Raw genomic sequence first — 13,695 nt, 5'->3', positions numbered from 1 at the left:
GGGTGTTTTTGTTCTTGTTTTTCAGGCGCTCATTCTGTTAGAACAGGGGTCAACATACTTTTTCTATTAATAGCCAGATTGCTAGTATTTTACTATTTGAGGGCCCCATGATCTCTATTGCAGTTACTCAGTTTTGTCATTGTAGTGCAAAAGTAGCCATAAACGAGTATATAAATGAGCATCGCTGTGTTCCAGTAAGGCTTTATTTATGTCATTGAAATTTGAATTGATTTTTTTCCAAACTCCTTTTTAAAATGTAAAAAATGTTTTTATCTACCAGGCAAAAATCAGGAAGTGGGTTGGGCGCGGTTGCCCAGGCCTGTAATCGCAGCAGCTCAGCAGACTGAGATAGGAGAATCGCAGGTTCAAAGCCAGCCTTGGCAATAGCAAGGTGCTAATAAGCAACTTAGTGAGACCCTGTCTCTAAATAAAATACAAAATAGGGCTGGGGATGTGGCTCAGTGGTCGGGTAGCCCCAAGTTCAATCCCTGGTACAAAATAAATAAATAGATAAATAGATAAATAAATAAATGGAAGTGGGCCAGTTTTAGCCTAATCCATAACTTACCAACCCATATTTATAAAAAAGGTATTTAAGACAGCAATTGTAGATCATAATAAATGCAAAAATATATTTATGCCTGTGATGCAGTGATGGTACAAAGCTTAGTATTGATCATCTGTCTTGGGGGAGTTTTGGAAGGTCCTCACATTTAAGCTGTTTTATTATATCAATGGTATTTTTTTTTCTTTTGGTAATGGGGTAGAACTAAGGAGCACTTTACCACTGATTGCATCTCCAATCTTCTTTATTTTATTTTTTTATTTTGAGACAGGGTTTAAATTGCTGAGGGGCAAAGTTTCTGAGGCTTGCCTTGAATTTGTGACCTCAGCTCCTTGATCACTGGTATTGTAGGTGTGGACCACTTCTCCTGGCTCAGTGGCTCCCCTCCCCATTAAAATGTAATAATGTAAAGATAGATTTATCATATTGGAGAAGAAAATAAAAATCTTATCCAAGCACTGCAAATCTTTGCTCTTTTGGGCTTGTGGGCTTATTGTGCAAATGTTCGTTTTTAAATACAACATGAACTGGGTATTGTGGCTTGCGCCAAGTACTTGGGAAGGTAAGGTAGGAGGGTTGCTTAACACAAGGAATTCAGGGCTATTCTAGGCAATCTAGTGGGAATGTGTCTCAAAATTAAGCAAATAAAATCCAGAGCCAAAGGCTACATGTGTATATAAACATGTTTTCACACATGTATGTCTCACAGCTAAAAGGACAGTATATCCTTAGTAAGTAGAATACAAGGGGATTGATTAGAGTTTACCAACAACAGTTATTCCAGAATATTTATGCTGAACTTTACTATTTTTTTCTGTTGATATTATGCTTACTTTCTAATAAAATTTCTATTTTATCAGATTTTTTTAAAAATTAAGGTCAAGTTACCAATTATTTCTCTAATACCATCTTTTTGAGTCTAGACTAGTAGGGAAGAAGATAGTTGTTTAAAAAGTAAACACAGCGCAGTGGTATACACTTATAATCCCAGTGGCTTGAGAGGCCGAGGCAGGAAGATTGCGAGTTCAAAGCCAGCCTCAGCAACTTGGCGAGACCCTGTTTCAAAATAAAAAAGAAAAAAGGCTGGAGAAGTGGCTCAGTGGTCAATCCCCTGGTTTCAATCCCTGGTACCAAAAAAAAAAAAAAAAAAAAGTGAACACAAAAATTAGATATTCTTTTAGACTTTTCCTGCTATAGAAGCAATTAATTCTTTAGGAGGTGAATAGAGTTTTTAATATAAATTTCAGACCATGATTAATTACTCTTATTTTGTTTGCTAGTATCTTATACATTCTCTTTGTTAGTGTCCATAATTATTATTATTTTTTCCTTCCCCAGTGCTAGGGATCTGAATCCAAGGCCTCATGCATGTTAGGAAAATGCCCTACCACCAAGCCACATTCCTAACCCTATATTACACTGTTTGAAAAATATGTTTCTTTATGCTTCACTATGAATTCCATGATAGTGTGGTTCTTTTCCACATTGCTAACTGCATGTTTTAAATACACTTGTCAACTCCCTGTACTGTGAGATTTTTATTGACCATACCTTTCTCAACAGAGAAGGTTCCAGGTAGTGTGTTACTGCATTGGTTTCAGATGTTGAGAACTAGAGTGAAACACAAGAGCCACTCACTTCAAGTGTAAGAGTGATGTTTTATAATAAACAGTTTTAAAGTTTACACACACAATCATAAAAGAAGCTTTTAGTGGGTTGATAATTACTTTTTTTTTTTTTTAAATGTCTCTCACTGTGTTGCCCATGCTGGATTTGAATTCCTGTTCTCAAGGTGATACTCCTGCTTTGGCCTTCTGAGTAGCTGGTACTGCAGGCATGCACAGCCACTGTTGGTTAACCTTTGTTGTTGTTGGGTTTTGGCAGGGGAGTGGGGGATTCTTATTTTTAATCTGTAGAATTGCTGCTTTCAGGCTTTTTTTTCTTGTTTGCAGTGGAAGTAGTGGAGGAAGTGGAAGTCGAGAAAATAGTGGAAGCAGTAGTATTGGCATTCCCATTGCTGTGCCTACACCTTCACCACCCACTATTGGACCAGGTATGTCATTTATTACTTTAATATGTGGTAATATTTCTGAATTTTATTATGAAAGGTTAAAATAAATTAGTAATGTTAGAATTATTTCTTGCATTCATGATTATGGAATAACAAATTTAACAATATTTTAGATTCATTTTCTTGTCCTATTTTTTTTTTTTCTTTTTGAGTACTAGGGATTGAACCCAGGGGTGCTTTACCATTGAGCCCCCTCCCCAGCCCTTTTTACTTTTGATTTTGAAGTAGGGTCTTGCTAAATTGCTGATGCTTGCCTCTGACTTGTGGTTCTCCTACTTCAGCTTCCTGAGATTCTGGGATTACAGGCGTGCGCCACCACACCTGGCTTTTAGATTCATTTCCACAAAGTCATTAGGATTTTACCAGCTATTTCTTATGTATTAAATAGCTTCATTAAGTAACTTTTTGACCATTTTGCTTTATCTTGTCTTTGTCAGTAATCAAGAATGATATTATTTCAAGAGCAAATCAATATTGTATGATATTTCAGCCAAAGGATCAGTATATAAAGGTCACTTGTTTCCAAGAGATTTTATGTTGCCTTGTGTATTTTAACTCTGATGCTTGTTCTATTATAACTTTCACTATATATTTCTGTGAAATGCAGTGAATATAAAGTGAGGTTAAAATAGGAAAAGTTCTTTTCCTTTTTAGAAAATACACAAATTTAAGATATCCTTGGGAAACATTAAATCAGCCTCCTGAAATTTAGAAAATGAAATGGAGACTTTTGATAGTGTTAAAGTGTACATTTTAAAAGTAAATATGATAATGAGAAATATTTTGGGGAAAAAAATCTTAGCTTCTCAAATATACTTTTGAAGGAGCAACAGGTACTTTTAACAGGCATGTTTTACAGTTAATACAGTTATAAATTCAGTGGCCTTTTTACATAGTAAAAGACTTATTTGAGCAAACTTATGTATAAGTGTCTCTTTTTTCTTTCCAATACATTGTGTTTTTCTGCTATAGAATGTTTAGTTCTCTTTTCTTGCACTCTGACCTGAATTATAAACTATTTTATTAGAAAACATTTCTGTCCCTCCTCCTTCTGGAGTTCCACCAGCACCACCTCTGCCACCAGTTCTCCCAGTGAGCACTGTGATAGGTGAGATTGCATAACCACTGGAGCCATTGAACTTACTTTGTAAAATTTCATAATAAACTCCTTTTTAGCTAATAGACTGGTAGCTATTATAGTTAATAGATTATAGTTGTTAATACAAAGGCTAAAGTATGAAATCTAATTTACACTAATTTCTTCAGGAAAAAGCCTCTGAACTTACATAGTAAACAAATATATAGTAACCTTTTTCTAATATTAGACATTTCTACGTGTTGTTTATAACCAATTTAATTTGGTTTTTATTTGTCATTTATAGATTTTTGTAGAATTATAACAACGATTGTTAAAAAGAAATTTCTAAAAGTCCACAATAGAATTCCCTCTCCCCAAGAGTGAAGATTGGTTTGGTATATATACCAAAGGATTGGGGTGAAGGTAGTGACGGGAGGAAGAAAATTGAAAGGAAAATGTTTTGATGTGGGATGCTCTGATGATTTTCTGTGGACTACAGTTTGAAAAACTCTGATATAACCTTGTTTATATGATAGCTAAGAATGCCATGAAATGATCTTCTCAATAAAATGCATTTAATTGTTCCAAGTTGGGGAGGGATTAGATTGAACATATAAGTAGTTGCACACATATACTCAGTATAAAAACTGTTCAGCATAGAAATACACTTTAGTAGTAATCTGGGTAGAAATGGATAATGAAGTATTTCAAATAATGAGATGTAAGTTTCAGTTTAGGTAAAATATAGCTGTGTGGCAACATCTTTTCAAAACATTTGCACATATATAAAAGGAAAAAGGAAGAAAGTAGGCAATAAGAAAAGAGCTTGATAAAAGAAATTGTTGACAGGAATTCTGTGTAAAAATAAAATACCTTCAACCTAATTATTAATCAGGGAAAATAAAACCAAATTGAGACACTGTATTATAACCACTGGATAGGTAAAAAATGTACAAGTCCACTGGTATTAATGTTGGTAAGGATGTGTCATAGTTGAAATGTACATTGCTGGTGGGTATTTTAGTTGATATATACTTACTTTATAAAATAATTTTTTGTTAAACCTGGTCAAGTTGGACATGTTGCTACCCTAGATTTATCAATTTCATTTCTAGATATTTACACTGGAGCATTATTTCCCAAAATATGGTTAAGTGACCCCTGAGAGTTGCCATGATCCTTTCTTAAGAGTTTTTGAGGTTATTACCATATTCATTGTTTGTCTTTTTCATTAACATTCTATTGGAAGTATACAGTGGACTTTTCCAGGGGCTACATAAAGTATAATAAAGTCATTGCTACATGATAGAATAAAATAAAATAAGTTAGTCATATTATAATTATTTATTAAATTCGTCATTATGGAATAACAAATTAAACAATATTTTAGATTCATTTTCTGTCCTATTTTTTTTTTTTTTTTGAGTACTAAAGATTGAACCCAGGGGTGCTTTATCACTGAGCCCCCTCCCCAGCTCTTTTTACATTTGATTTTGAAGTAGGGTCTTGCTAAATTGCTTAGGCTGTTCATGTGTTTCAAAAATTTATCAGAAAAATTTCTAATATAGTAATTATCTATACTTATAACCCATATCCACAAAAGCTTTTTGAGGTTTTCTAGTTTTTTAGGGCAACCCTAAGACCAGAAATCGAAAACCACTGTCTTTGAGCAGAGTTAGACACCAATTATCTATATCCAGAAACTAGTTAGAAATGTAAGTTCTTAGATCTCATTCCATTTCATATTTAGTCAAAAACTCTGAAGGTGGGATCCAGCAATCTGTATAACAAGCTCTTAAAGTGAAATTCTGATTATTGTTGAAGTTTGAGAACAGTTGTCCTAGGGAAATTCAGGAATCATATTTAGGAATTTTTGTAGTAATGGTAATAGTAATGGCATAAGTTGTATGGATACATACCTTTATTTTATTATGGCAACCAAATGTTTAATAACAGAATCAATAAATAGTGTATTCACATACGAATAGAGTAACAGAAATGAATGACAGACACATTGGTATGCTTACCTACATGGATGAAAAATAGTATTCAGAGGAAAGAGTACTTCAGTTATATGTATAGATTCATTCCATTGCAAAAAAATTATAAATTTGTAAAAACTCTTTTATGTTTATTGCTTAAGATTATATATACATATATGAAACTGCATAGAAAAAAAAGGGAATGTTTAACACATGCCTTGTGGGGTTGGGAATCCAGGAGAGGGGCACACGGAAAGCTTTAGTGATTTTGTTAATATTCTATTTCTTTAGCCAGGTGTTTGTCTTATTTTTTTAAAAAAAATTCGTCTATACACATATGTACTCTTTATATACAATTAATATGTAACATAAATATGTATATATATATATCAGTCATACCCTTTGACATAATGATTTATTTCACAGTAAAATATTAAATAAATTCTAAAATAGACAGTTGAAACTGCTCAATAATTGTTTTTCAGTTTTGACTCACCAAGAAAAATAGATTAGATATTTTATATTTTTTTATACAAGTCGAACATAGAAATCATTTTACAGAGATTTATGTAGAAATTACTAAAAGTTTACTTTAGTAATAGAACCACCTGTCTGTTCAATATTACTCATTCACAAAGGCTTCCTAAATAGATTATTATTTTAAAAATGTGTTTCTATTTAGAAAATGCATCCGTGGATGATTCAGATAATTAATGACCACCTATGGCTTGAGAGTTGCAAAAATATCAGCTCTTATGAAATAAACAACCTCTCCTGTGTATTTCTACTACTTTGTAGGATCTCTAAAAGAGATTAAATTAGAGTACTGAATCAAGATAATCTAAGATACTTTTTAATTACTCTGTCATGGTTCATTGAGCATTTGGGTAGGGCAAAGAGGATAATATTTTTCCTGAAGTTGACTTTGAAAAGTGTAGTTAAAATTACAGGTTTGCTTTGGGCATTGCACAGAGGGAAAAGTCTCCTAAATATGGAAAGGCTGTGATAAGTATGTTAATCTTCCATAAAAAATCTGATTTGTTTTTTCCTCCCCTGAATACTGGGGATTGAACCCCAAGGGTGCTTTGCCACAGATCCACATCCTTAGCCCTTTCTTTAATTTTTTAGAAAACAATTATTTTTTAGTTGTAATTGGACACATACCTTTATTTTATTTTTTATGTGGCGCTGTGGATCAATCCCAGGGCCTCCTATTTGCTAGGCGAGTACTCTACCGCTGAGCTACATAAAAAATTTAATTCTTTAATTTTTTATTTAGAGACAGGGTCTCACTAAGTTAACTTAGGGTTTCAATAACTTGCTGAGGCTGACCTTGAACTTGTAATCCTTCTGTCTCAGCCTCTGGAGCTGCTGGGATTACAGGTGTATAGTACTGTGCTTGGCATACAAATCTGATTTTATATGTGTTTTAAAACTAAAAATTGTGCTTCTCTCAAAAATGAGAGTATGTATTGGTAATATTATCTGCTAGAACAATAATAATTCAAATGAAAATAGTAGTAAATGTAGAAGTTATGCTTAGCAGTTTAAATTTTATCATTTAACTTAGACCTGACCAGATAGATTCTTATATATTATTAATCAAAATTTTGAAAATTTTGGCAATGAAAAGGAAGAAATTTGTAAATCAGATATGAATACATTCACATCTAAAGATGATGCTTTCTACCTCATAGTATCTTTTGCTATTAATTTTTTTTAAAGAGAGAGTGAGAGAGGAGAGAGAGAGAGAGAGAATTTTTTAATATTTATTTTTTAGTTCTCGGTGGACACAACATCTTTGTTGGTATGTGGTGCTGAGGATCGAACCCGGGCCGCACGCATGCCAGGCGAGTGCGCTACCGCTTGAGCCACATCCCCAGCCCTTTTGCTATTAATTTTATGGAGAGACAGTTTGTATATAAAAGTTATATCAAGTTGGCCTTTATTTCCATGGGTTCAGGATCTCCCAAAGATACCAGAATCCTCAATGCCCAAGTTCCTTATATAAGATCGCATTGTATTTGCATATAACTTTCACACATTCTTAGTATACTTTAAATCATCTCTAGATTACTTATTAGATCTAATGCAGTGTTAGTGCTATGAATACTTACACTGTATTGTCTAGGGAATAATGGCAAGAAAAAATGTTCGTACATGGTCATTATGGATGCATTTTTTTTTTCTGAATATCTTCCATCCGAGGTTGATTGGATCCAGAGATATGGAACTCATACATACAGAGAGCCAACTGTATTCTAAAATGCACCTTATTTGAAAGGTTTAGAATGTTGCATTTTTTACTTTTGTAGCTTTCTACACAGGAACTGTCTTTACTTGTTCTTAACTTCAGAGTAGTTATTTGATTTTTATCTTTACTTTTCCCTTTATTTTGTGCTTTGAGCTTTACAAAGAAATAAGTATTTCTTATTGAGAATTCCCCCCCTCTTTGTTCTGACATCTGAGGTGATCATAATGCTCAAGTTTCTTTGTTGGTTGCCTTTGACTAATGCTTTTCAGCAGCCCCGGGCTCAGCTCCTGGTTCCCAGTATGGCACAATGACCAGGCAGATTTCTCGACACAACTCTACCACTTCTTCGACATCTTCTGGTGGATACAGACGGACTCCCTCTGTGACTGCTCAATTTTCTGCTCAGCCTCATGTTAATGGAGGTCCACTTTATTCTCAAAATTCAAGTAAGCTTGTGCTTTGCAGGCATTCAGCAACAGTGGAGCTCCTTTTGAAGGAAATTATTTGCAACTTATGCTTTGCCAGTGATAGACAACAATTGAGAAACCATGCTATTTCATGTTTACTTTTGCTTTAGTCCTTGAATCCTACCATTTTAAGAGTAATTACTTATCACTTTCTCCTCCAAAATTCAGACTTAAGTATCGAGTCTGTACTAAAATTGAGTGCTTCAATATTCTGTTTTTATCACTACAGTGTAAATAGAACTGGAGAACAAAAATATCATTGAAATAAATGAATTAATTTTTATTGGCATGCTTGCAGTAGTTCAGAATAGTAAAATTAAAGACACATTGTGAGAAATTTTCCTTTAAAAGAATAAAATTAAATTGCTGGCTATCACTTTTAAGGCCATTAACTTATACTGAAGTTATAAAACATTTGTGATTTCTTCTTAACTACTCCATCTTTGAATAATTCTAACTGTGGGAAGGAAGGGTTTTCTTTTGATTGCCTTTTGTTTGCCTTTGAATTGCACATCTTAATACTAATCACAGACAATATTTAAAGCTGATAAGATTAGGAAATGGTTTTTAGGATATGATGTTAGAAAGTTTGAATAGCTTAGGGTAGTCATTCATTTCACTTTCCATATTTAGATGCTTAATTCAAAAAGGAAAAATAGCAAAAATGCAAAGCAAAGTCTCAGATGAGCTGGTTGCCCAGTGTTTGTTATTGGCTCAAAGTTGTGGTTACGAAGCATAGACTGTAGATTTTGTAGCTACCTTCTAGACCAGCATACTATATTATTTTACTTAAAAAGTGTTGAATGCTCCATATTTCCATAGAAGCATGGTTTAAGTACTTTTTATTTATAATGCATGTCCTAAATATGTATTTTAAAGTGGAGCTAGGAAAAATTTTTTTACTCATTTTTTTGTTTAAATTTTAGAGATTAAGATTAATTATTATGTAACATAAACTCCTAGAAATTGAAAAGAACTTTGGCAGAAATGTTGAAATTCTAAGATAATTTCAAACTTATATAGTCTTTTTCCAGACTAAAATTTTCATTCAAGCTGCCCCAAATATTGAACTACCAATCAGAATTTTACCTCACAGTTTCCCTCGTTTTCTTTTGTTATGAAAAGATAGTGTCTGAATATTCCACAAATTCATAATTCACTTGTTTCATGAACTTTAATTTTCATGTTCTGCCTTTTTAGATCCCATCTTTATCATTTTCCTTTTTCCCTCCTAGACATTTAAGTTACTCTGCAAATAGGTATTTTACCTTATAACATGTTTGTATAGTTTTATTTTAGTAATATTTGAAAATTATTTTCGAATAAGACACTTTCATTAGTAATTGTCTTCTTTTGAATATTAGCAAGCAAATTTGACCTGAAATTTTAAATATATCATGTTTTGTCTGGTTATCCTATGAGTTACTGTTGGTGTTTTAGTAGTATGTAAATGTTTTTAGTGTTTTGATGTGCATATTTTTCTTTTTGTCTAAATGTGGTGCTAATGACAAGTATCTTCACAGCATAGCTTTTCTTTTTCCTTTACATACTAACCAGCATGGCTAGACACTAAGGGTTGTTTCTAAAAATCATTCAGGCTTGTGGAAGCTTTTTTATTTATTTTTTTAATTTAAAACCTCTAACCTTTTATTTATTTAACAGCCTTTTATATACAGAGTATCAGAATGAAAGAGGACCACTTTCTTAGTGAATTGAATGTTATTTTGGGCTATACAATGAATATTACTGTAAATATATTGCTTTGTTAAGTTGTTGCTTCTTTGAACCCTGAACCTCTTTCAAATTTTTATACTTACCAACAAAATTTATATTATTAGATTAATTGAAACAACCTTTTAATGAAATTATCTTGAGAAACCAATAAATTGTTCTTCTTGTCAATTTATTGTCATTTATTGGTAACCACCAATAAATTGAATTTTGCCATCTAGTCTTATTGAATTTTTCTGAATCATCTTTGGAAGTTACTTTCTTATTAAAATGAGACAAAATAGTAAAAATTTGAATGTTTTTTCCTAACTTATGTTATTAGAGTTTTTCATACATTTGCTGTCCACATGAGCAGTTGGTATCAATTTCCCATAAATTATGTCCTTTCTCTGAAAGAAGTTTGAGTATGTTTCAAGCTAGCCAATGATTTGTGAAAAATTTATTTAATATAAATAGTTGTACATTTTAACTTACTGGAGATGAGGTTTCCTTCTTCAGAACATTGATAAAAAGGTTACCCTTTTGAGATACCTTGTTTCCTGAAACTCTGAATCAATATGGTATATGGAAGACTAATTCCTTAGTAAATTTAGTAATGATATCTTTAAAAAATAAAATTGCCAACTAAAAAAAAATAACCTTGTTTTCCAAACGAGAGTTTTTCCTGGAGACCTGTGTGTATATTTAGATGTATAGTAAAAACTATCTTTAAAGAAAATCTAAATTAATATATTTATCTATGCAGTCAACAGCTATTACAGAATACATTCATTTTATTTATTTGACTTCTAATTTACAACATTATCTTAATGTTAAATAGACCTGTTTTATAGGTATAGGAAAAGCAATATTCTGGAAACTTTTGTAGGTAATCATTATCTATTTTAGAAGTCTCTCCTTAGACTTTGAAAACTTCATTGCATTAAAGTGAATGTAATGGTAAATTAAAAATTTCCCCAAACTCTATAACATTAGAACTGAATTAGGTATGTTTGTTCTTTTGTACATTTAACCAATTGGCTAAGCACAACATGGCTTCTTTAGGTTTATTTTTGGGACATGAACTTGAAGAAGGTTCTGCAGGTTTTTGTTTTGCTTTTGTTTTGTTTTGTTTCATTTGCAAACTGTTCTTTGCATACTTATGTTTGTGGTCCTTGTAACTGACTTCTGCTTTTTGTTTGTTTCCTTTTCTTTCCTTTATCTGTTTTATTTCCCCCATACTGTGTTGTTGCTACCAGTTTCTATTGCTCCACCTCCTCCCCCTATGCCTCAATTGACTCCACAGATACCTCTCACAGGCTTCGTGGCCAGGGTGCAGGAAAACAGTAAGTTTGGAAAAAACTGAGCTATCAAAGAATAGAGGCTGTCTCTTATAGCATGCATGGCTGATGAGTCATCATTTTCCTTTTATTGAGAAGCTAATCTTATCTTGAAAATAGGTGCAGATATGATCGAAACTGAAGAGCACGGTCTTCAGTTTCTTCTCTTGTGCATGATTACTGACCCATATAAGTTTCAAAACTGCAATTTACTTAAGTTTTTATATGATCTAAAACACGAGATCTAATCTTTGCCTATTCTTAAGGAAAGAGTAATTACACAAAAATACAAATTGTACAGAAACTTCTAGTAGTTATTGAAATTAGAAAACATTTTGTATTCTAACAGATTTATCATGATGTACTGTGAGATTACATCTATTATGAAATTGGGACAAATTATTTTCCTTTTTAATTACTTTTTTTTTTTTTTTTTTTGGTGCTAGGGATTGAACCAAAGGGCACTTACCAACTGAGCCATATCCCCAGCCCTTTTAAATTATTTTGAGGTAGGGTCTCACTGATTTGCTTAGGGCCACTTTACTAAGTTACTGAAGCTGGCTTTGAACTTGAGGTCTTCCTACCTCACCCTTTCAGGCTTCTGGAATACAGGTGTGCCACCACACCTGGTCTAATTACAAAAATATTTTACAGAAAGTTTGGCCTAACATCTTTGTACATAGAATGATTTTAAACATATATATATATATAAAGTTCATTGTTAAAAATGAATCTTCAGGAAAAAGTAAATTATATTCCTGCTATTCATTTAAAGGTGAGTGATAATGATTATAGAGCCTGCTTTCCATTTGGACTACATGTGGGCCCATGAGGATTATTTCTGAATATGTAAATCTGCCAATTTTTTAGGTCATCGCTGAATGAAGATCAGGTTTAATGATTTTTGTTGTTTTTAATATATGGCTTCAATCAGGACACACTAGTTTATATTACTGCCTGATTATTTTTGAATTTGTAGAAGATATATAATCCTAACTACACGATCACAGTGAATGTTCTATGGGAAAATGAAAAATAACCACTACTATTGAATTACATTATGCCAAAAAGCTGTTGAAAATAAGATGGAAATTGATCTACTTCTAATTTACTTCTTTTGGGACTGTCACTATGAAAATGTGTTTCAGAATGGTTTAAACAAATGACTAGCCCATCGTTCAGGAGAATATATTGTGGCAAATTCCATTTCAACATTTGCTCAGTCTATTTTCCTTCCCTATTTTCTCCCCTCCACCAGTGAAATATTTGTTTATTCAGTGTTCCATAGGCTCTGGGAAGAATACAAATCGTTTAAGACAAAGTCCCTTCCTTCAAGAAATATATAATCTACTGGGTTTATTATAAAATATTATAGCCTAAAATGTTAAAATTTCTGAGTGTGTGTAAACTGTCTTTATTATTCTGTTGAAAACTCTTAAAAGTTTGACAACTTTTAAAAGTAAGTGAATGGTAAACTACTGGTCTTTAATGCTACAGCAGTTTAAAAACAGCCTGCAGGAATTTACAAACTAAACCAGTTCATCTTTTTGAGCTGCCATATTGCTAAGAATTAATAGGTGGTAAATAGCCATAGTGAATATCAGTTTTTTGGGTCCAGAGATCATAGACTCACTCTTTAGTAATTTTTAAAAATAGAAATTTAGCATTAATGTACGTTATATTAAGCATGCATGATCTGCTTAAGAGGCCATTAGTACTACTTTTTTAGTTCTTTTTTACCAGACATGAACTTGACTCAGTGAGTTATTCTTGTGTTATAGATTCCCAAATTTCATTTGGTATCTTTTTTCTATAAAAGCAAGTTTAAAAATGTAAGAATAAACTGTGTATCAGCACTTGAGATGTTTTACGAAATATAGATTTCTTGTTTTCTTAAATACCTGGTTTCTTTGGGACTCAAAAGTGGGTGATAATGAATGCACGTAGCGATAAGTATTGGTTTAAGACATGAGCTTCTAAGTCAGCATTATGTTTATATCTCTTTATGATTAACATCAGAAAGCCTTTTTGCATATTTAGTATAAAGCATGGTGCAAATTTAGCATAATTCAGAGAATTAAGTCCACCAGACTTCTGCCATAATTTGAAGATAAGTCAATATATATTTAGAACAGTTCGACTTTTGAGTAAAAACATTATGTTAGTAAGTTGCGTATGAATCAAGAGAGGTGGCTATTAAGAGAGTTAGGCAGGCATATGTAATTTGC

General features: G+C 32.5%; 1 protein-coding gene across 13 annotated transcripts in view; it reads left to right on the top strand.

Annotated features, from left to right (window-relative positions):
- The window catches only part of Abi1 (abl interactor 1), a 107,608-nt gene that overhangs the window by 87,934 nt on the left and 5,979 nt on the right, over positions 1-13,695 (top strand). For 2 of the 13 annotated variants that reach the window (XM_026408580.2, XM_026408578.2), the window contains 4 exons: positions 2,518-2,618; positions 3,664-3,744; positions 8,220-8,396; positions 11,387-11,473. In XM_026408580.2, coding sequence (XP_026264365.1) covers positions 2,518-2,618; positions 3,664-3,744; positions 8,220-8,396; positions 11,387-11,473 — 446 coding nt within the window. The remainder of the gene's footprint in view (positions 1-2,517; positions 2,619-3,663; positions 3,745-8,219; positions 8,397-11,386; positions 11,474-13,695) is intronic. The other 11 variants (XM_026408587.2, XM_026408583.2, XM_026408586.2 and 8 more) reach the window with 7 other exon arrangements.

This window comes from Urocitellus parryii, chromosome 9 (genome assembly GCF_045843805.1).
Source record: "Urocitellus parryii isolate mUroPar1 chromosome 9, mUroPar1.hap1, whole genome shotgun sequence".
Taxonomy (NCBI): domain Eukaryota; kingdom Metazoa; phylum Chordata; class Mammalia; order Rodentia; family Sciuridae; genus Urocitellus; species Urocitellus parryii.
Note: the sequence above shows the minus strand (reverse complement) of the source record. Positions and strands in the feature narration are given on the sequence as shown.